Source organism: Apaloderma vittatum, unplaced genomic scaffold, assembly GCF_000703405.1.
Source record: "Apaloderma vittatum isolate BGI_N311 unplaced genomic scaffold, ASM70340v1 scaffold26911, whole genome shotgun sequence".
Classification (NCBI taxonomy): Eukaryota; Metazoa; Chordata; class Aves; order Trogoniformes; family Trogonidae; genus Apaloderma; species Apaloderma vittatum.
Window position 1 is genome coordinate 33967 of NW_009700065.1, and position 22601 is coordinate 56567.

The window sequence follows — 22601 nt, forward strand, 5'->3', positions numbered from 1 at the left end:
TGTTGGCACATTTGAGCAGCAAGAACTAAACTAAACCTTAACAGCTCCTGGCAAAACATACCAGTGTCAAGAGCACACGTTACTTGCATCCTAAAGGTTAGCGTGGTTTTTTTAGCGATTGTTCTGTTTCTTCTTTAGTGGAAGATTCTGATCAAAGCCATAGGCAGAGTTGGCTATGACAGAACATTTCTTCTACAGGTAAACTGTGATCGTATCCTCTCTTTTGTTTTAGTTTGTTTTCTGTAGCATCCCCCGTGTCCATTGAGAGTGTCAGCCTTCAGATCCATGCCAGTGTTGTCCCGCTTTGTCAGTGGCCCTCTGTTGGAACTGTCACAATCCCTTGCTGGTTGTCATCTTTTCTGTCCGTACTGGGATACAGGAATTTTATGTCCCTCTCATATCTGTGTTGTGTTAGTGTCCCATAGTGAAAGCAGGAAGATGGTTTCAATGCTACTCTCAGCTCTTTTGCTCAGCACATGAAGGCCAAAACTAAAAAATTCTGATAGCAAACTCCCACTGTGATTTATGGGAAGTTGCTCGAGTAACAATTTCAGTCACTGAGAGCTGACTCTTTTTTTTTCCAGAAAGATTGTGTTGTAATATTATTACTTCTGCTTTAATTTTGAGGTGTACAGTTGCATGACCTTCAGAAAAAATTGTGATCTACTTTTTTCTCATGTGGAGGGCAAAATCCTTTGGGCCAGGCCTCAACTAGTATAAATTCCAGTTTTAAGTATAATTGATCAACGTGTTGAAATAAAAATAAATTCTAAAAATAACTACCTCAGTAATGATGAATTTATGAAATTTGAATGGGAAAAAAGCATCTTCTGGGCTTAATTTTCAAGCAGAGAAGCACATTCACTTCGTAAATAACAGGATAGAGTACCTCATTAGAAAAGTCCTTTATTTCAGTTGGAGAGGAAGGTCCCTCCTTTCAGTTCAAGTAATTATAGTCAAGATCATTTTTAAATTGAAAAGACATTTTTAAATATTTGAAGCCACAGACAAAGTTTATTTTTAAAACATATTTAAAAATTGCACAGTTATAAATACAGGTAAATAAATACAATTTAATATGTGGAAAAGAACCCAAGGAAGGCATGCTTCCATTACAGTACAAAAATACTACATTAAATGTGGTGCTTTGCAAATAGTCATCTATGACCTTAATAAATTTAACACATCCAATATGCATGTCATTCATTTTTGAGGAAATAGGTTATTTTGAACAGCAGTGCAAGGAAACATCAAATTAAAGCATCAGTAAACTACAGGTCTGTGTTTAATATTATACACAGCCGATAATGCACTAAATATACAGAGGCAGAGTTACCTGTAGTAAGAAACTAATCTTTTGCTCCGTATGCACTTACACTCAGATTCTCAGTCTGGGTCAATATGAACCTTTGTAACGGAATGTAAACATTCAGGTGTAGGGCTGAACTCCCACCTCCGCATCCCCTGCCCACCTCGCTGCCGAGCCTCGCACCTGCGCTTAACTAGCGACACCAAAAGGGAGCCATGCAAGTCTTTGCAGCAGCAGGGCTCTTCAGATGGCGAAGGTGAAAGTATCTGCCAACCCTATAATCTCTTCTTCCCTGTATGTTGGCTTAAAAATAAAGCCAAAAAACCTGATGCAATATTGCAAAGGTTTTCAGTTTACAGCATATAGAAGAAGCCGCACAGAATGCCTCTCAAAACTATAGTTTTACTTTACTCTAGATATGTTATACTCTGATATATAAAATATATTTATAAATGTTTTGATTTTTCTCAATTTACAATACATTACTGATATTAAAAAGGCTGTTTAAATTAAAGTTTTAGCCAGTGTTGATGGCATTCTGTAAATGTGGAAGGGGAAACAGATCAAAGCACATTAAGTCTTGACCATGCAAGCTTGCTCAAAGGGCTGTCACATGTGCAAGCATTTGTTAAATTACAGCTTAGTTTAGGAAAATGTAGACTCCTTCTGTCTCCCATGCCTAATACCTGTTACTTTGTGGGCTGAGGCTCTGAAACTTTCTGTGGATTCTGTGACATGCTCGGTTTTCATTTTGCCTAGCTTTGTTCAAAGTGGCAGTGATCTCTTTGCGCATGGCACTCGTTTTCTCTGATTTACTTCACCAGTCCAAAACCAGTAGAGCTATAATGAAGGAATCTGATTTCTAGCCTAGATGAGGATTGAATAGTAGATAATACTGTATTGCATACCCACTATTTTTTCATGCGTGTGGTGCATTTTGTCTATCACTTTTATCTGTGAATACTCAATATTGATATTTTATAAACATGTATTACATAAATTCACTGTACAGACTGCTAAGCTGACAACATGGGTGACCAGAAATCTCAGTTTTTCAACCGTGCAGCTTATTAATGCGGAGTAACTAATGTGTCTCATTTTGCAGAAGCACGTTTGGTCAAAATGACCAATTTCTGTTACACTCCAATTCTCACTGGCTCCAACAGGCAATGGTTCAGGCTTTGCCTCTGTGGCTGCCAGCAAGTGTATCAGTTATTACTCCTGTTGTGGTGGTTTTTGTGTTATGGAGACGTGTGCTTGATGGATGTTCTAAGGATCACCTGCTGGATCTGTTGGTGTGGTCATGGTCATCCCTTTCATGTGACAGACGGGCAGACGGTTTTGTAATTTGGCTCATTAGCTCTTCATGCATAACTTGATGTCCTGAGCTTTCATCTCGGCTAAATGTCTGAAGCTGAAATTAGTAGAGGCAGCAGATACTCAGATTCCATGAAGTTTTACATCTATGTATTTTGAACAGGACAATCAAGACACCGACCTGCTTTCAGAGCTAGTGGGGAATTTTGAAAGGCCTGGCCATGGTAAGTAAGTGTGGACTGAGTCATTTCACTGGTTCTGGGAATCTTTTTCTTTGGTTTGCTATCTGGTTTAGACTAGAGAAGAAAATGTGAAAATCCAAACTCTCAGTTTCCCTGTGAAAGTTGCGCACTTCAGCTTTTTAATTCTAAAGGGGATACTAAAACTTGTCTGCAAAAGCTGTCACTACAGATGTCTGTCATTAATTAAACACTTGAAGCAAACATGAAATCCACAACACAAAGTGATTTCTAAGGATGGGATTTAAAAAGGGATCTGCGTTTGGTCTAACTTGTTCCAAATAACACGAACAATTAAGTTTTGAGTTTGGCAGATGCACAGTACTTATTTTAAAATATCCCATAGAATATACCAATCAATAGTTTACAAATACCCTATATATGGGCCTTCTGCATGCATTCTGTAAACATATACTCAAGTAGCATTACTGCATGCTTCGTGTGATTATTTGTTAATGTAGTTGCATGCAATGTTGTCATGTGAGGTTTTGTGTAATTTGAACGTCTCCCTCAATATTTTTACAAGTGCTATGATTTATCAGATCATGAGAAAATACCATTAGATACAGATACTTATACGTGTTTACGTAAAGATCAAATCAATTCTTCAAACTGACGTAAAGCAATCCGTTGCAACAAGGTTTCTAAAGTCAATACTATTTATAGAGATCAGTGAGAAATGAGCCTGTTGTTTTCATTACAAAGCCTCACTCCATAAATAATCACCTTGATTTCAGTGCCCGTTCAGCATGGGCAGTGGTACCAGAGGCCAGCCCTTGTCTGGTAACTGAATACATGCAAACGAGCTGATTGTGCAAAGTGCTGAGCACTCCTGTGAATGCTACAGACTTTCGGTCTTCAGCAGCTTGATAGATCAGCCTTATAGGCTATAAATATTCATAAAGCATTGCGGAGGAGAGGGACAGTCACAAGCTGGGGTTAGGAAAACATTTTTTTAATTGCATGAAATAGGAAGTAGAAGAAAGACTCAAAAACTTGGAATCAATTACCTGGCAGTGATAAATCACCTCTAGAGAAAGAGCAGAGTAATAAGAAGTGGGAACAGGGATGGGAAATGGTGATAAACTATTGCAGCACTAATTTGGCATCACCCCATAGATGCTGCACAGCTGTAATCCTGAAATGTCTGAGTTTCTTCTCTGCTGAAATTACTAGTCTCTGTGTGAAAGTACTTCCTTACCTTAACCTGAGCAAGCTGTGTTTGCGTGTTACTCCTCAGTTTACAAGTGGTGACCTCACCCATGGAGTGTGTGAGACAGTGGCACACTCCTGCTCTCAAGTATTTCCATCATGTGCAATGGCTCATATTTGTCTGTCTTCCTTCCTTGCACACTTAGGCAAGTGTGGGATGGCAGAAGGTTTTGACTTGGTCGAGCTCGCAGGGTGCGCTGAGAACAGGACCCAGATTTCCTGTCTCTCACTCTCGGGCTCAGTCTGCTACTGTTCGGCAGCCACCTTATTTATCCTACCTCGTGCTTGGTTAAGTATGAGTAGATGAATTTCCTCTTCAGAGTGTTAATAACCACAGCCTCCTCACATTTTTCCTCTTGCTGTTTTAGGCAAATATACATGCTTGCCACTGAATATTTAATAAACACCCTGAGGAGGTCAGTTCAGTATCTAATCCTGTCTTCTGCACTGACAGTGCTTGGCAGTGGGTGCTAAAGGAGGACGGTAAAGCCTGGGATATTGAAGAAGTCCCCAGAAGTACCAAGAGCTGCTGAGCCTGACCTGTTAGAGAGAGGTGAGCTCAGTCACCAGCCACTCTCCCACACAGACCAGGCCAGAACTAGTGTCTACAACGAGGAGATGGGCCACCGTCCCCTCTCAGTCTGTCTGCTTTAGTCTTTCCCTCGATGTGTCGGTCAGTGGTCCGTGGTTAACTGGCCATAGGCTATCTAAGCCAGGAGATGACAGTTGGGAAAATCTCCGAGAGCGTGCGTAATCTCTTTGGGTGGGCTCTGCAGCCTGTGTCCTGTACAGCAGACCCACAGTGCTTGTGATGAACTAGGGGCCTGAGTATCCCCTTGGGAGGCAGAGTTCAGCCCCAGTGATTTGTCTCTAGTTTACGCTGGCAGCTTTCCGTGTACCAGTCTCATGGATGTGGACGTGTATCAGCAGATGAATGCTATTTTGAGCAGTGCATCCCAGGATAAATCAAAAGCTACCTACTTAATTTTGTGGTGGTTTTGTTGTTGTTGTTGTTTTTTGTTTCGTTGGTCAGTTGGTTTTGTGAAGGCTAGGAGTTGCATAAGGTTTTCCTAACAGAATTGCTCTATTACTTCTGCATGTGCTAGAAGAGGTTTAGTAAACTGCCATCAGTATCAAATGCCCTGTGTCATTCTGACTTTGAAAAGTCAAGCAGTTAAGTTTAGTTTTATTTGAAAGGTATAAAAGTAAGGTTCCTGAACAGCTAATTCTTCTGGATAAGCCCTGATTATCCTACACCACAGCACAGAGGATATTCTAGAAGAACTTGTGGGATGGCAGGGCATCAAGCAAAATCTAAGCACATATGCGTTTGCTTTACAGCCTCTTCTCAAAGCTGCCTCCCTTCTCTCTTATCACTTTCCAGATTCAATTGCACTGCACCTTCTGCTCTGCCTTATCAATAAAGAGCTGTCATCACACATTGCTGTCAAAGCAAAAGAGCAAACTGTTGTCAGCAGATACGCATACAGCAGCCCACTTAGCTGAAATGACATTCCCAGTCAGTCTTTGACAACCAATCCTTAAAGGAAGTTGCAGGAATCCGTTATGAAACACTTGGTGGATGAATAGGAAAATAAATGTAAACAATGAATTAATAAAGCACTACTTAAAAAACCCCACTTCAGCATCTCCATTCTGTAGGAGAAAGTGAGGGGCAAGCCTTTTATTTTTTTAATGATAATTGATTATTTTTATTTAGCAAACTATAGTTGGTGATTAGATGCAGTGATTACACTGTCTTACATGAATTTTTCATTTAAGTGGTAGCTCAAAATAACAGACAGCTGCAAGAAACTTTAGGTTCATACTGGTGAAACTGTCCAGCTCCCACAGAGCTTCTTCCTCTGTGATCCTCTGTGTTGGATATTTTTTTTAAATCCATGATTTTTCTTTTAATGCTCTTTATAGGAAATGTGCTATTTGTCCCACTTTAACACATTCTAATAGCTACCCTATACAGTGAATTTCTGAACACAGATCAACACAGTAGTCACCTAACTACACTTTTTATCTTTCACTATTTTGGTAAAGTATTAAAAATATTAGTAGCTAAAAATTACCTCCTTAAAAATTTCTATTCCTGTCTTTGACTCATTCACCTCAAGCTAAATGTGTTTGACTGTAGATGAACCAAACCATTCCTCATGTGGCAGGTACTGCCCCCAGTACTGTTCCCCAGTCATCCAGTCAGCAAAAACTAAGATGATGTGTGTATATATATATATATATATGTGTGTGTGTGTGTGTGTGTGTGTATATATATACACACACATTTTTAAGCAGTTGTAAATACTGTTGTTACCCAAGGATTTAGTCTGCTGTCATGGAGGTCACTGAGACTTTTGCTACTGCTTGCTATAACAACAGGATCAAATCTTAGTCTCAATCCTGCAAGTGTTATATGGATGAATTTTTTAGGGAAAATTTTCCCCTGAGCATGGTCTGCAGGCACTAACTTCTATGAAGACTTTTCTTTATTTGCAATAAAGATCTGTGGCTTACTGTGTTCTGAGATGACATAATTCACATACAACATATATGTGCATGCGCATGCGTGTATGTCTGTAGGACCTGCTGGATGCATAATAGAATAATCTTTCTAATAGATATTGCAGTTTACATGGTATTTGCATTTTCTAAACATAAGAGTATTGAAAACCATCTCATCGCATTTCAGGAAATTATATTTGGTCCTTTATGCCAACAAGGCTATCCTGTACATTCTGTTGTTAGTAACTAAAATAAAAACATAGCGCTATTTTACAAAAGGAAGATTAAAGTGCATAAGTACATAAATAGGTGCAGATCCTGCTATGAGCTCCTCTGAAGCAGACACGCTCTGTCCGAAGTCAGGGATAGCTGGCTTGGACAGCAACAACTCTGGTGCAAATTACCATTTCTGCTGGCATCACTTGGCCTTCCCACTTGTCCACAACCCAGTTCCACAGACCTCTGAGTACAACGTACCTCTTAACATTGCACGTGGTTTACAACTCTGCGAGCCTGCAGAATTGGGCCCAAATTAATTGAGGTACCTTTGGAAGCAGAAATTTTCTTGACTGCCCACTAAGAAACATATTTAAAACAAAATACATCCATTTTACATGCATCTATATTCAGAGCTATGTTAAAAATGGACCTTGAGAAGGCTTTTCAGCAAAGAAACCAAGGAGAGGGAATCCACGTAGGGCAAAGTGATGTCAGCGTAGTGTGATTAGCTGCTAAGAAGGTCCCTTGGATGCATTGCTTGCCATCCTAGTGTGCAATAACCATTATCTAGGTTTGATCTTAATGTATTTTTCTGTGTATATATAGAGAGATATAGCTTGCATGGGATGAAGATTCTTCAGAAATGGTTGTTTCATCTATTTCAGGGCTTTGTCAGATTAGCCACAGCTCATTTCAATCCTTTGACTTTTAATTTATTTACAATATTTTGTGCTTTTGAACTTTTCCTTTTTTGAGTAATGTCTGAGAGAATTCCCCTACTGATCTACAGCCGTGATCTTTTGGAAAATATGGTCATTTTGAGATGAGTAATAAAAGAGTCCTCTGTTTCCTAATACAATTTAGTCACTTCATCGATACTTTGCATTACGGCTCTAGATTAAAAGCTCGTAACAGAATGTCTAGATCACCCACATTGGCAGCTTGAAATAGTTCTGGCTGGTCCATCATAGACAAAGCAATTCGAAGGGCTGCCCAGATATTTCCTGATAGAGCAGGATGGGGAACCTGTTGTTGATTCCTGCTCTTTCTTTGCAAACTGAGAGCAGTGAGAAAATTGCTGACAGCCTCTCTGTAGGGAAGAAGAGAAAAAGAAACAAGCGATATAATTTGCTTAACAGCTAGAGTAAAACTTTCTAAAATTCTACGCTAGATTCAAGTATAATATTTTACAATGCAGTTCATCAGTCTCTTTGTATTATTCTTGCCTGATTTTCTTTGAACAAGTGGACGTGGCTTGTAGTAATGCAGAGCTCAGTCTGTTCATACATCTGGGGATATTATCTTCATTGCTGTGCAGCTCCCTTTCATCTCAACTGTCTGAAGTTGACTGTTGGGACCCTGGAATATTGCCCTTGATTTCTGAACGATGTACCAAAACTGTTTTTGATGGCATTAGCTTCTTGAAGCAGTTTAACCGAAGATTTTCTTCTAAAGACAGGCTCTTACATGTTTTTTTTTAGAAATACTCTTAAACACAGGACTAAGTTTAAGTGTGAGAATAATCCCACTGATTATACTTAGGGTATTTGTACTTAGAGCTAAAAAAATGCTTAAGCATTTATTTTCTTTGGTAGACATCCAGTAGCACTATTATGTAGAAATTGTATAATAAGTATCATATCTCTGTAAGTATTTTGTAAAAAATAAGTACAAAATTTTACAGTAGCTGAGATTATTTAGTTATATGCTGATTTTTTTTCCTTAGCTCCAGTTAGAAATGAATTTTCACTTGTAAATGAATTTTCACTTATAATCCTCAACGTTTTTGTTTATACATTTTTGTAACTTACCTGTATGCCCCGAGGTTGATGCAGCTTATCCCTAAATTGTATCTGGACCTGATGAAGCCAGGTTGTATTTCTAACGCACGTGTGTAGGCCTCGACAGCTTCTTCACTTCGATCCCCATTTGCCAAGGTTGCTCCAAGACGGTTCCATAATGTATAGTCCTGGTGAGAAAATGAGTTTTCTACTGAGGTGTCAAAAAAGGATGTAATACCTCATTTTTGCTTGCAAAGTAAGGAGGACTGCAGAAAATAACAGTATCATAACTTCTCCTAATTGGCATAGAATGTGAGGTTCTGACTCATGATTGTAGGTGACTTTATATAACTAATACAATTAATCAACACGTAGCTAGAAAATGGACATGTATAAATCTGCTTCTAAATGGGACTGTCTTGTAATTAACATTTCTATTTCAGGTATTAAAATTTTAATGGCTCAAGTGACATCTCATTAATATTAGCCTGATCAAGAGGGGAAAAAGAAAATGGCCTGTAAAGCTAAATTCTTGAAAATGTAAAAGCATAAAACGTACCTCTGGCCGAACAGTTAAAGCAGCACTAAATGCATCTATTGCTCTGTTGAATTCTCCGTTCAGGTGGAAAAGAACTCCGAGTCCTGTCTGCAAGTCAGGGTCTATCATATCACCATTCTGATGTGCAGCCTCCAGGTACAAATCCTTTACTTCTTCAAGTAATGAGCTAGACAAGGGTTAAAAACAGCTTAAAGTTCCATCTTACAGTTCTTACAAATATTGTAATATCAATTGCATAGCCAGAAATTAAAATCCTTGTAGTGGATGTAGCAGAAGCAATGTTTAAAATTTGCCACTAAGTTTCTTCAGCTTCATCGTGGCAAAGATTTACCTCCAGGTGCTGTTGTAAACTCATGTCTGGAATGAAAAAGTTCACCTATATAATGATTTCTGTGAGGAGAGGCTGAGAGAACTGACGTTGTTAAGCCTAGAGAAAAGGAGGCTCAAAGGAGACATTGTTGCTCTCTACAACTACCTGAAAGGAGGTTGTGGTGAGGTGGGGATAGTCTCTTTTCCCATGTAATAGGCAACAGGAGGAGAGGAAATGGCCTCAACTTGCACCACGGGAGGTTTAGGGTGGACATTAGGGAAAATTTCTTCACTGAAAGGGATGTCAAGCATTGGAATATGCTGCCCAGGGCAGTTGTTGAGTCACCATCCCTGGAGGTATTTAAAAGACATGTAGATGTGGCACTTAGGGACATGGTTTTGTGGTGGAATTGGCAGTGTTGGCTTTATGGTTGGACTACAGGATCTTAAAAGTCTTTTCCCACCTATTTTATGATTCTATGAAGTCAAAGTGGAGCTATGAACTCAAGTGAGATAACATGAAGATTTATTAAAACTATTAAAATTGGATTACTTTCTCAGATGTAAAAGTGTTCTTTACTGACAAAAATAGTAGTCGTTCTTAAGAGGAATAAAGGAAGTGACTAGTCAAGACCCCTGAAGAAAGATGCCAAAATTTAAGACTTCTGTACCCACTGTAGGCTTCATGAAACTGTTGCACTTACAACACCGGATGTCAGCGGGTTGAGGCCAAAGCAGAATAACACACTTAGCAATTAAGCAGAACTTTCATATTTAATTTTTGTTTATACTAAATTAGCTTGTGAAGCAAGGGTTTGTTAGTGTTAAGGGTAAAATGTAATGTCTTCAAAATGACTAGTAGTGAGATCGCCCCACTGTTTTCATCCTGTAAGTCGCGTTTACGCCTTTGACTTTATCATGCGTCTCAGAATTCAGAGGTACGTACTTATTGATGTCATGGCAAAAGGCTGCCAACTCATGAACTTTTTCATTACTTAAAACGGCTGCCAGCTCCCCTTACCATATCCTAGGCTGAAATCTCATATAATGACTACACTGTCTCTTTGGTTAGAACCAGAATGACTTTTAAACAAGCAGATACTGCGTCCTGATATTGTCAGTGAAGTGAAGCCATGTCCCACTGCAAAAGGGCTATTGCCCCTGGATTCGAGTGACTTTGTTGGGACCTGGCAAATGGGATGCACAGTAGGAGGAATACACACGGGTAGAGCAGGCTACAGGCCTGGCAGGGATGCGGCAGCAGCTGAAGAATGAATGAGGATGCAGGATGTGGGAATAGAGAGGCAGCAAACAAGGTCAAAAGAAAGTGATGCGAGTTGAAAGAAAGCATCTCTTTGTAGCTATGGTGGTGTTTTGTTTTGTTTTTTTACATTTCCAGGGTTGGTGTAAGATATAGCCTTCAGTCACCAAACCACATGTCCTGTGTTGGCTTCCCACTCCTGCCACGAGAGACGTTGAGAGTTCCACCATAGGGAGCAGGCTGGACTTCTACAGATTAAGGGGGCACAGCATGCACCACCATTTCTAGTGATATCTAGATGTTAAAATTTCCACTATCAGGATTTGCACTGCATTTACCTTTCATCTGATGTCTTAGACATTCTCCTGGTAAGTGCTGGGGACCCTTTTTTGCTTTTCACTATATACTTATATTTTGGATTTTGCTTTATCCAGTTTCTTAGAGCTTGATAGGCTTCTTGTTGGTGGCCAGTGTTAGTATAACTTACAGCCAGGGCCATCAGAGCTTTTAAGTTGTTTGGCTGTAGTTCCAAGCACCTAAGTAGAAACAAAAATATATTGAGGTATTATTTTAGTCAAATAGAATTCTTTAATTCTTCCAAAATAATCTGTGCAAAAAAAAATCACTGTCACAAGTAAGCTCTACCCAATAATAATTTTAAAGGGACTGATTTTTTCTTATTTTTCTGTGGTAAATGCATTATGTGTACATACACATATTCATGCACTTTGGTGTGCGTACACACGTGTATACATAAATGTACACGTACAAGTTTAATTTTCATCCTTCTGGCTATGAGTAAATAGGTAGATTAATTTTTATAGTATCTAAAGAGAGAAGCTTTATGTAAATTCAAGTTAACAGTTTAAAAGGGTTTAAAACAGCATTTTGAAAAGAAAATTTCTGCCATCTAGATGAATCTTCTTAGCTATCCTGAATTCCCAGATTTTCTTTGATAAAGCTGGAGCCAATCATTTCAAGTAGTCTTTCTTATGGTTAGATACCATTAACTGAAAACAGACTCTAGTCTACTTCATGAACATCACTGGTGATTGTTTCAAAACTGTGGGGATGAGCAAGGCCTAAATCAGGCAACCCCTTGGCATTCTATCGAGGTAAGCTAACAACTCACATATCAGTAAGTTAGAGTATCCTTAGGTGTTGTTAGGACTTAGGACTTGTTAGTTAATATTGCTAATGCAATTGAATATGGAGAGAGTACTTGCTTCAAATGGAAATATGAAAACTCACTACAGAAAGATAATAATAATGCTGATATTTGTACTGAATTTTACGTACAAGGGTTCCATGATCTTCATGTCTCTATCAGCCTAAAAATATTGTCAGTTTAATATTCAGCAGCTGAAGGGAGCTCAGTCCAATTAAAAAACCCTCTTAATTAAAGGACAGACTACACAAAATATGCCAATTAGGTGGAATATCAAAAAGGCACTTTCTTTGCATTATGCCTAATTCACATTTATCAGACCACGCAACTTTTCTTTTGTGCTACTACTTAAAATACTAGATTAAATATTGCATTTACTTGATAAAACAGAAATATTTATCATTAGTCATTCCTCTGAAGTCACTGGGAAGATTTCTGTATGTACGTCAATACTTTCCTTAGTTAAATAAATACTTCATGTTGCAAGTAGGACATTAAATATACCCTAGTCATCATTACTGAATACTCCTAACACCCTTTATTTAGCAAATCTCTTCATCTACCTTTGGAGGGCGACAATGGCTGCCTGCTCATTTTCATTCTCTGCCTGTGTTATGCCCAGGAACTGCCAGGCCTGCAAAAAGGAACCGTTATTGTGTTATTTTGTTATATATTCTCAACTGCAAGCAGAGTTACAATCAATATCACTGTTAAGCAGCAAGGTAATTAAAATAGGACATCTGCCCAGCACTATCTGTAGGTTTTTCTACAGTGCACAAACCAGCAGTACAAATCCATGCTGTTTCGAATATCTTTGGGCCTGATGATATGTGTAATCCATGCAAAGGCATTCAGTCAGTGTATGATCACACGTGAATTTCTTAAATTTGAGTTACTCTACATTTTAAATGTTGCTAGAACTTTATGGGAAATGGTGAACAACAATTATTAAGTTGTACAGGTTGAAGGGATTCTAGAGGGTCTCTTTGCTTTTTGAAATACGGCTGCTTAATTTAATGTAGCAATAGATTCAAAAAGACCTAGATGCTTACACTGTAAATATTTTTCATGTTTCGCAGAAAACAGACTTTAAATATGTAGTCACTGAAAACAGCAATATTGCTGCAGAAATGGATATAGCTTTTAAAATTTTTTCAACATTCTTGTTAAATCAAAAATGTTCATCTTTTCAATAGCCGTGTTTTAAAAATAGTTTGAAAACATAATGAAAGAAATAAAGATTTGAAATATTGTCTCTTTTGAATGCTTTTAAATGCCAGCTTGGAAATGCTACAGTTTCAAAAATGGATTCTCATCTTACAAAGAGCTCACCTTTATCTATTTCAAGGCATGCAGTATTCCAAAACCACTGTTCAATCTGTTTCAGTCAGTCATAACTAGCAAAGGTTTAGGCCCTGAAACCATTCCATCCTTGCATGCTAAAGGGAGTCCCCTTTTCCTTTATCTGTAAAAGGCACATGAGTGAATACCTCTGCATCATTGGGTTCTTGTAGAATAGCAGCCTCCAGATATAAGATTGTAACTGGAAGGTCACCTTCTTTCATTTTTTTTAGTCCTTCCTCAAAAGCACCAGGCCAGTCTTTGAAGGGATTCTCAGTATGGAAATAATAACCCTGCAGAAGAGAAATAATAGACCCCACGATGAAGCAGCGTAGCAAGGAATGGCAATTCTGTAATATTAAATGACTCCTTGTTTTCCAACTGGATGTAAACATCCTTCGTCCTGTGAAAACAGTATCAGCTCCCCCATGAAATTTCAATGACGAAACAGTGTAAAAAAGAGTATCAGGGTCACTAGACGTTCACGTTTCTGCTCTCTTTATTTTTACTTTAGCTGTGAAGTTCTACTTAATGCTTCTCATGTCGGGCTCTCCTGCTCCCATCAAAGATAATGGCAACAACTCACGCTGCCTGCACTAACTGCGGAACTGAACCTGGCATGAGCCCCGTACACCCAATTTGATGGTAAAGAGCACACATCAAGCAGTTGCCTCCCTGCAGTGCTTGTAACCCGATGTCTGTTCAGTTAATACGCTGAAATTGGCAGTCAGCCTTTGAGTTGGAGAACAATGTTACAAGCACCTGAGTTTACTTTAGAATTTCTTTAAATTTTGCTGCCTTCTCTTCCTGTAACTGCAGTGTAAAGGATGTGTGCTAATATCAGTTACATAATATAAATACAGTGGAAGAAATGAAAGAGAAAGCTGAAATCTCTATAATTTCTCTCAATGGTGTTTAAATGTGCCAGCCTGTATTTTTTTAATTTGGTGTTCTTCCTTAACTGCCTGTCTTCAAAAGTGCCCATAATCCAGCAGTTTGCTTCATGATCCTTTGAGCTGAATCCAGGCAGTGTGCAAGTCTAGATGTCTTCTCACCATGGTAAGGTTGTTTAAATCTATCCTGCTCACAGACACTTAAAGAGGGCGAGCTCTTTTTGGGTAAAATTAGCTTCCATGTCTGAAGAGTTTTCTGGAGTTCCCTTGAATAGCTGAAGCTCATCTCAAAGTTTCACAGGAAGGGTGTACTGTATTAAAAAAACTTCCTGTTACCTTCTCAATGGTTGAGATGGTGACTTGCCCTGGTGCTTCCTGGTTCTCTGAAATCCAGTTTCTGCGAGCCATTTCTTCCCATTCTGCTTGCATTTTATCCCAAAACTCTGTATCTGACTAGAAGAAAAAGATGGAAAGAAAGAAGAAAATTAACAATGCAACTTTACTATTTTATTTTAAACTTTTAATTTCTTTCTACTGGTGTACTCAGTCTGGCAATTTTGCCGAGCAATATTATTTTAATAATCATACTGACTGAAATATTACAACTGGTATTTGGAATTCCATATAATTAAATTTCGTTTAATGTTGGAATTCATTTTGTCAACAGAAAACTCTTTATCTCAGAGGCAGTGTATGTTCTGTTTGAAGTGGGATTTGCAGCAGCTTACACTGCATCTTATTGATGCTAACAGCAAATTGTTACATAGAATTTGAAGGAAATGAATGCTACTGGTCTCTGACAAAAAAAGAAAAAAAAAGAGAAAAAAAATTGCCCAAGTAAACATCATAATGAATAACAATATATAAAACAATTTAAAAGAAAACAAGCCTTCCACTTTGGTATATTCAGCATCATTTTCAACTATCTGAAAAAGTAATGGCAAAGCTTAGACAGAGAGTGTTTACACAAGAGAATTAATACAAATGGAGCTTTTTTGACATACTGGAGAAATCCTAATATTGCATCATCTATTGTGCTGATGAGAGGAATCTGTAAGAGATTATAAAACTGTGCAGTAAGTTTAACATTCAGCTCAAAGACAAGAGGAAAAAAATGCATATATAAGAGAAACAGAAATGTTGAAAAAAGAAAATTTAGGATGTATAATGAGCAGAATGAGGGAATCACTGTGGCTACTAGAAAATGAAGCCAAGAAACAGAAATAGGATTGCAGAAAAAAACACAAGAGGGGAGAATACAACTTAAGGTGCTATTTTTTTCAGCCTCCACGCATTCCTCATGAGCCCTGAAAAGCAGTTCATAACAGAATACGTGCTCGGCACTAGGAGCTTTTGCAAAGTTCTCCAGTTCCTACAAGTTCATGGCCAAAACTTCAGTGAACCGGCACTACTGAGGGCACAGTTTCTCAGATTGTTTATGACAAAGGCAATGGCACAAATAATTCTACTGAGGCTCAGACAGAACTATTTGACAGTGAGGCGCTAATCAAAATTAACTGACGGTGTTATAAACTGGTCCAGAAAGTATCATCTGAATCTTCATTACGAGACTGACCGCTCTGCTGCTGTTCCACAGCCAGGCATGATTTGCGAAAATAGAGCTTAGTCTGTGATTGCACGCCTTGCTACAGCCCTCCTTTGGTGCTTGGGAAAAGGAAAGCACAGGCTGTTACCGTATCTAGAATGAGTCAGCAATGAGAACAGCTGAGACTAGGTGTGAAGGATTAGGAGGACTTGCACTGGTTGGTACCAAGTGTGATTGCTGTAAATCATAAGGCTCTTTACAAACGGCAAGGTGCATTTCCCCCTCTGGAAATCTAACAGGCATTTCCCCTTGGCTCTTACTGCAGCCTGTGCCTCCTGATATCCAGCACTTTCTTCTAGGAGACTCAGAATTTTCTGAACTGCACCATTTTTGGGTCTGTGAAATCACCTGCTTCCTCTGTAAACTAAGAAACGAATGTGATTCATTTGCTTCTGGAGAGGAGATTTCACTTCTTCTTACAGAAGTGAACAGAACTTGACAACTCTGTTACACAACAACTTCCGAGGTTTCAAAATTTGCTTTCATTCCAAATTTGAAGGAAATATAGTCTTTTAAATAGTTGTGAGATTGTGCTGAAATGTCCATTTAGACTTTGAAAAGGCTAGGATAATTAATCAGATCGTTCCCTCTTTTACTCTTATCAGCCATGACCAGAGGCAATTGAATCACTTAAACTATCCTGTTCAACAAATGTCTCTATCAGCTATTTTGCATTCAGTGCAAATCTGCACTGCATTGAAGAAAAAATTACTTGACCATGAGAAAAAATTACTTGGCCACATTTTTAGTGGCAGTAATTTTGAGATTCAGGATGAGGTAAAGGAGTGGAAATTTCCCTTGTCTACAGATTAATAAATTAGTTTATTTACAGCTTAATAAATATATTATTAATAATACAGATTAATAAAACTACTGAAAAGTAATTAGTAATGCCTTTTCAAACAGATTAACTTATAGCACTAATTATGTCTAGATACATATATATATGACTTAATATTAAAGTTTTTGCTTGTATTTTTCCCACAAAAATCCCGTATGACTCAATGGTTTGGAAACCTAAACAATCATATAAGTGATTTTAGGTCTTAAGTTCAAATTTTGCTGCTTAATTACAGATTTGTAATTCACACTGAAGTTCACTGTATGCGTACTCAACTTAAAAACTAATGAATTACTGTACATTCAAGTAGACATACTTAATGTCTATCTATGAGAGTCAAAGGTGGACGAAAAATGCAATGGGGAGAAGATCTGCTTTGCTATAAATTCTCTCAACTCATCATATGCTATTTGGACGCAGCCTGGGCCCAACTTGTATTTTGCGACAATAAGCTAAGATTTGCTTGTTTAGGCCAAATGTACTTAAGTCCCAGCTACAGCTTTCAACGTCCATCCAGCATGTGAGGTTTCTGAAGCTGGTTTGGCAAAGCTGGACTGAGTAACTGGATTGTGCACAATTATGGCGCCTGAAAAAATGCTGTAATATTGCTGTGACAAATAACAATGCCAATAGCAGAGCAGTTTAATGTCCTTGAGGAAGAGGACCGTAAATATTACAGTCTTTGTTAAAGGCTTAATTCTATTTCAGCTGTCATGAGTAGCAATTTTTTCATTGACTTCAGTGGCAGGAGGGTTAAATTAATATCGAGTGGTACTGAAAATCTGGCTTTGGATCAAGACTCTCAGATCTAATTTTAACTCTATTTGCTGTGTGACTGGTGCCAACTACCTCATTTCAATGTTTTTGCTACGTTAATGCTGGCGAATTACTTTGGCCTTACCAAAAGTTTTCAGACCAGTTGAACACATTTAACATGTTCTCAGATCATCTGCTGCAGTTAAGTGGGATGACAACCAGCAACAATGTTCGTACCATCTGACTACTTCCAAGCAGAATATACTGCATTTTTCCAAAGAGGCTACTTTTAGTCTTAGTATTTAAAAATATGCTGAAGCAGTTAAATAAATGAGAGGCAAAATATTTCCAAGCTCTTTACTTCCTATGATAAATGAAAGAGGGTCAGGTGGAGGTGTACTTTCTGAATATTGCTGACTGATTTCTAAACTTAGCTATTTTCGCAACTTTTAGAATAGGATTTTACCTGTCCCATACTGCTAGAAACTAATCTGCAATGTTCCTGCTTGACCAATACATAAGAAAGAAAGAAGGGCTCTGTGGTTTTTCTATCTTTCAATCACTGACATTTGTCTACTCTTCAGTGTGAAAGATAGTAAGTTAAACTTAGGTGCTAACTACAATAGATTTCCTTAGATGGTATCTTCTCAACCCAAAATCTGAAAGATGTCTTTTTAGTAAAGTTTGAGATAAAAAAGTTACTTCGAGACAAAGATTCCCATTGTAGTTTGAGAGATTACCAAATAAAATGCATCTGACTGACTCAAGCTCCTAGATCCTAATTTAAAATGTGGTTTAGGCAGTCTTAGGCACATCCAAAAGGGATGTTGAAACAGTGACACAGAAATATCGTAAGTACAGAAAGGATTCTAACTGGTACTCGTGGGAACCACGAAGCTGATTACTCTGGGCTATGTTTTCCTAGGCTAGAATAAACTAATCCTATCTTCTTCCTATTATTGTCACATAAATTCTTTGTAATATGTTCTGAAGCTTCATAACAGTATATTATACAGCAGATGGCTTGTGTGACATGGTGTTGTAAATAAAATGATGCTGAGAAGGACAGCTCAAAATGTGGCATCTGCAGTTTAATCTCTACATCCAGGAAATATGGAATAAGAAATTTTGAACTTTCTTGGTTTTATTTTAATCTAACTTGTTACTAGTAGTATAAAACAATCACTTTAACAGAATATAGGTGCAAGATGGATCTGAATCTCCACGATGGCATTCAAAAAAATCTCTCAAAAGCACCAAATTTTTGTAAACACAGATAATTATTAGAAAGTTTAAGTTAAAACATATTTGATATGGCTCTTGGAAATCACAAAGACTTGAGGCTATTTGTGCTTGTCTCACATGTATAGCAAAGGGATGAGGCAAAAATCAAATCCAGTTTTCAGAATGACAGAAAAGGTAGCAAAGTCTGCAAGAATCCAATCACTGCAAGTGAATCTGAACCCTCTCTAGTAAAAAAGCTAATTTACTTACCTCCTTATTCTTAAAAGATTCCCCAATGGCATAGACATCTTTAAACCTTCTTAAGAAAGAATTACCTCACAGATCCTCATTAATCTCAAAGTTTGACATCTTAAAACCATTCCCAAAGCTCTAAAGTGAATACTGGGTGGAGGATAAAGTTTGGTGTCTTCATTTACTGAATTGTTAATTAATGCCTTTCAAACTAGGCCACAAAGAACTGAGATTTGCTTCCTTTTCTTGATCATTTTTTTGGTTAATCTTGCCACTTGGAGCTTTCCCAGTTGAAGAATATTACAGAAACACTCAAAGCCTAAAAAAAATGAATTTTTGAATTGTATCTATTCTCCGCTTAAGAAAGCACTAATCTTTGTGCGATGGGCTGCAATTTATTTCAATCACTCTAGCTTTCTTACCACTTCTTTTTAACTAGGATGAAAATTCAACTCTTTTCATATGCAAATGAAAGTAACTGCTCTGTAAGGTCTTGAAGAATCCTCTCTTTTACATTTTAACTACCTGGTCCAAGTTTCTATTTTAAGCAGAAGGAATAACTTAAGACTGCCAGCTCCACAGTTAGGGAAACATTTGATTAGATTCTCTTAAATAGCTGTTTTGGAGACTGCATTAAAACATTTTAACAACCTGTCTTAGTTGTCTCTGAATGACCTTTTAATGTGCAGGGCTTTTTTTACAGTATATTCCCCTCCTTACTTTACTCCGTAAAGTAATTCAATAATGTCTCGTAATCCGCTGTTGGCCTCAACTCATTTTTCTATCTGCTGAATGCCTGGGGACTCCCCATCACACATGATTTCTGGCAATTGCAAGAGTACTGGCATAATTTGCTTAACCACTAACCGTAACGCAGAGATGTTCATCACCAGATTCCCTGTTCTGCAATCATGGATTATAGCACAACGTGTCCCACCTTAAGGATCAGTCTCCAGCTGGAAACATCTAGAGATTTTAAGCAGTGGCAATGTGACAGTGAGTCTTTCCTGCCAGGAGCAAATGTGTATGATGTGTGACATCAAAAGGTCCGTGGTGCCTCACCAGCATTTTTTTTTGTAATGAATCTATTTGATCTTGAAAAAACAATGCACTCAGAAAATATAAGAAAAATGCAGTTAATGTGTAGTTTATAAAGCAGCTAATTTATTGAGTTTGCCCACTTTAGCCTTGCATGCTGAGACAAGACTTTTTTGTGTGTGCTATAAGATCCTAAGAAATCATAGTGGAAACCGTGCAGTCTTACTATAGCTTATAGTGAAAAAAACCCGACAAATAACATCAGTTTCTTAGATGGGAAGCTAGAAGGCAGCATTTGATTTAGACCTAGTTTTGTTTGTAATCATCCGATGTTAATCTAGAATAGTTCAACTGCCAACACCAGAGTTACAATGGTAGAAAACTTGAGCTAGAGGAGTATTAAAATAGAGACATTAAAATTTAAATCTAAACCCAAATATCCCTAAAGTGCTCTAGATGTTCAGAGACTAATGAGACTGCAGTTCATGCTAAAAATAATCAGTTTTGAGGAATCAGTTTCACAGCCTTATCCTTTCCATCTGAAAACTCATTTCAGTGGCTGTTACATAATTCAGCCTGAACTTTTGTCCTCGGTGGGATGCAGCTATCTTGGCTCTTTGTGGCGATGGAGTTTTGAAGGGTTACCAACTGAACCTCTGAGAAGATATGATGCTCAAGGTCAATGGTTACATCTATTTTTTTACTGGATTCTGTTAAAAACCCCGAACCCTGTATGCTACCTTGTCTCTAGGTAGGATTAGGATTTCAATGGGGACTAGTGCTATAGGAAAACAATCAAGAGGCATTTCTCCTGTTGGAAACATGGTAGTTAGTGGAAAAAACCCAGATGGGCAGTAGGAGAGCTATCCAAATACCTGCATCTCTTCAAAATAAATTGATTTGTCAGGAAACAAGCATGTTCAACATTTTGCTACTAATTATAAAAAAGCATTGCTGCATGGTTTCTGCTACATGTTCAGTTCTCCATTACAGCAGGTAATTACTGTGTTTATCAAGGGTCCTGAATTCCAGTTTCACTGTGGAGTATCGGTTTGTGTCTGAACTTAAGTAAATGATTGCATACATGCAGTTGCTGGGTAAAAATATGTTTCACTCTGATACTTCAAGTTTGGAAGTACTTACATTTATGGGGAATTTTTCTTGACCCATTTGCTGTAGCAATAAAAATTAAGCTTGGAAAGTTGGTTCTGTCTAATCTTCATTTATAGCTAAGAAATTTTTTTATTAAAGACATAAACTACTATTTTAAAGAAGTAACTCCAGGAAATGTATCTTTTTTCTGCTTTAAATAATCCAGTTCCAACTTTCTACTTTACTTGTGCTGCAAGATGAATGAGAAAACTTCAGAGCACTAGCTGAAAATGAAAACGGTAAATAAAGTAATACCTCAACAGCTGCCTTTGCTCTTTCAAATTCCTCCTCCAAGGAGTGATTTCTGGAGAGAAGAGGCCCTCCCCACCGTTGCTCCTTAGTTGATCGTGCCTATAAAAAAAAAGAAGAAAAATCAGAAAGGGATGATATACTCTCTGCTACATTTCTGAGTTATTTTCTTAATCATCTAGAGCCCCAAATAGCCTTTCTGTTGGGCAGAACGAGTTGTGTCGCTGCATGAATTCTTCTGAATTCTCTTACACTATACAGGAGATCATTCCTTATGAGAAGCAGAGTAGTTTATCTTTTCCAGACTTTTCACTCAAGATGTGTGAAAGATAAAGAGACGTTCAAGAAAAGACAATTCAAGAGTGGGACCACAAAAGGAAGAACTATTTTGGATTTTTACTGCAATTGTTCCTTCTTCTATATTATGACTGTGGCAACACGTTCACTATGCTCCAGGAAGAAAACATCTCATTTTGTACGTTTTGTGTTTTTCTTTCAGGTGCTGTTTTGGGATCACACTGGAGAGCCAGGTTTGCTATGGATTTCATTGGAAGGGCTAATCCTTTTTTACAATCAGCAGCTCTCTCTTCTGTGCCTTACTATTGGAAGTAGAAAACAAGTTTCTCCCTGTTATTTTACAAAAGAACTTTTTGGTTTTGTTTTTTTTGCACAAAAGGCACAGTACAAAACCGAACAGTATTCAGTGATGGTATAGAAAAGCACAAAGTGAACTAATCTTGCTAAACGGAGCTCTGACTGCTAATCCCTTCCCTCAGTGTTTGTCAGAGGTTAAATTCATTAGCCATTTGCCTGACTATGGTCCCCATTGCATTAATTTACATGATTATATTTCTGATGACTGCACTTGTAATATTCAATTTCAATGAGCTACTTCGCTAAAAGACCAGTTTTGCTCACTTCAGACTCATCGGGCTGTATCTACAAGTGCTGGAGTGTGCACTCCTGGGATGAAATATCCGATGCATCCCTGTTTTTTCGTATATGTAATGTGCAATACACGGTCAAACACGCATGTTTGTGTGCATACACAGGTTTTTTAACTAGAAAGATGACATTCAGTTGTCAGTCTAGCCCTAAAATTTCTGGTTTGTTCCTTAGTCTTTGGTTTCTCTGAGAGAGATTGCTGAGTGAAACGTATATGTGGTTGGTGGTACCTCTGTCGCTGGAAAAGAATGATACAGTACAATTTCTGTGGGAAGCTCGTGGTGGTGCTGGGCACTGTGCATGTTCTAGTGTGTTGGCTTCAAGACTTTGCTGCGAGTGACGGAATGCACAGAGCATGAGGGAAGATCTAGAGTGAGATTCTGTCATTTCTGCTTTCACATCTACTGTCTCTGCTTCCT

At 38.1% G+C, this 22601-nt stretch overlaps 1 protein-coding gene across 1 annotated transcript; it reads right to left on the reverse strand.

Annotated features, from left to right (window-relative positions):
* Nucleotides 1–7692: 7692 nt before the first annotated feature.
* PEX5L (peroxisomal biogenesis factor 5-like) lies at nucleotides 7693–21339 on the reverse strand (the record flags this gene model as incomplete). The annotated part of the gene is made up of 8 exons (XM_009878637.1): nucleotides 7693–7897; nucleotides 8619–8776; nucleotides 9148–9313; nucleotides 11056–11253; nucleotides 12449–12519; nucleotides 13376–13519; nucleotides 14456–14572; nucleotides 21244–21339. Coding segments are annotated over 8 exons (1155 nt in total), but the record flags the coding sequence as incomplete, so codon positions are not given.
* Between the last annotated feature and the right edge of the window lie 1262 nt (nucleotides 21340–22601).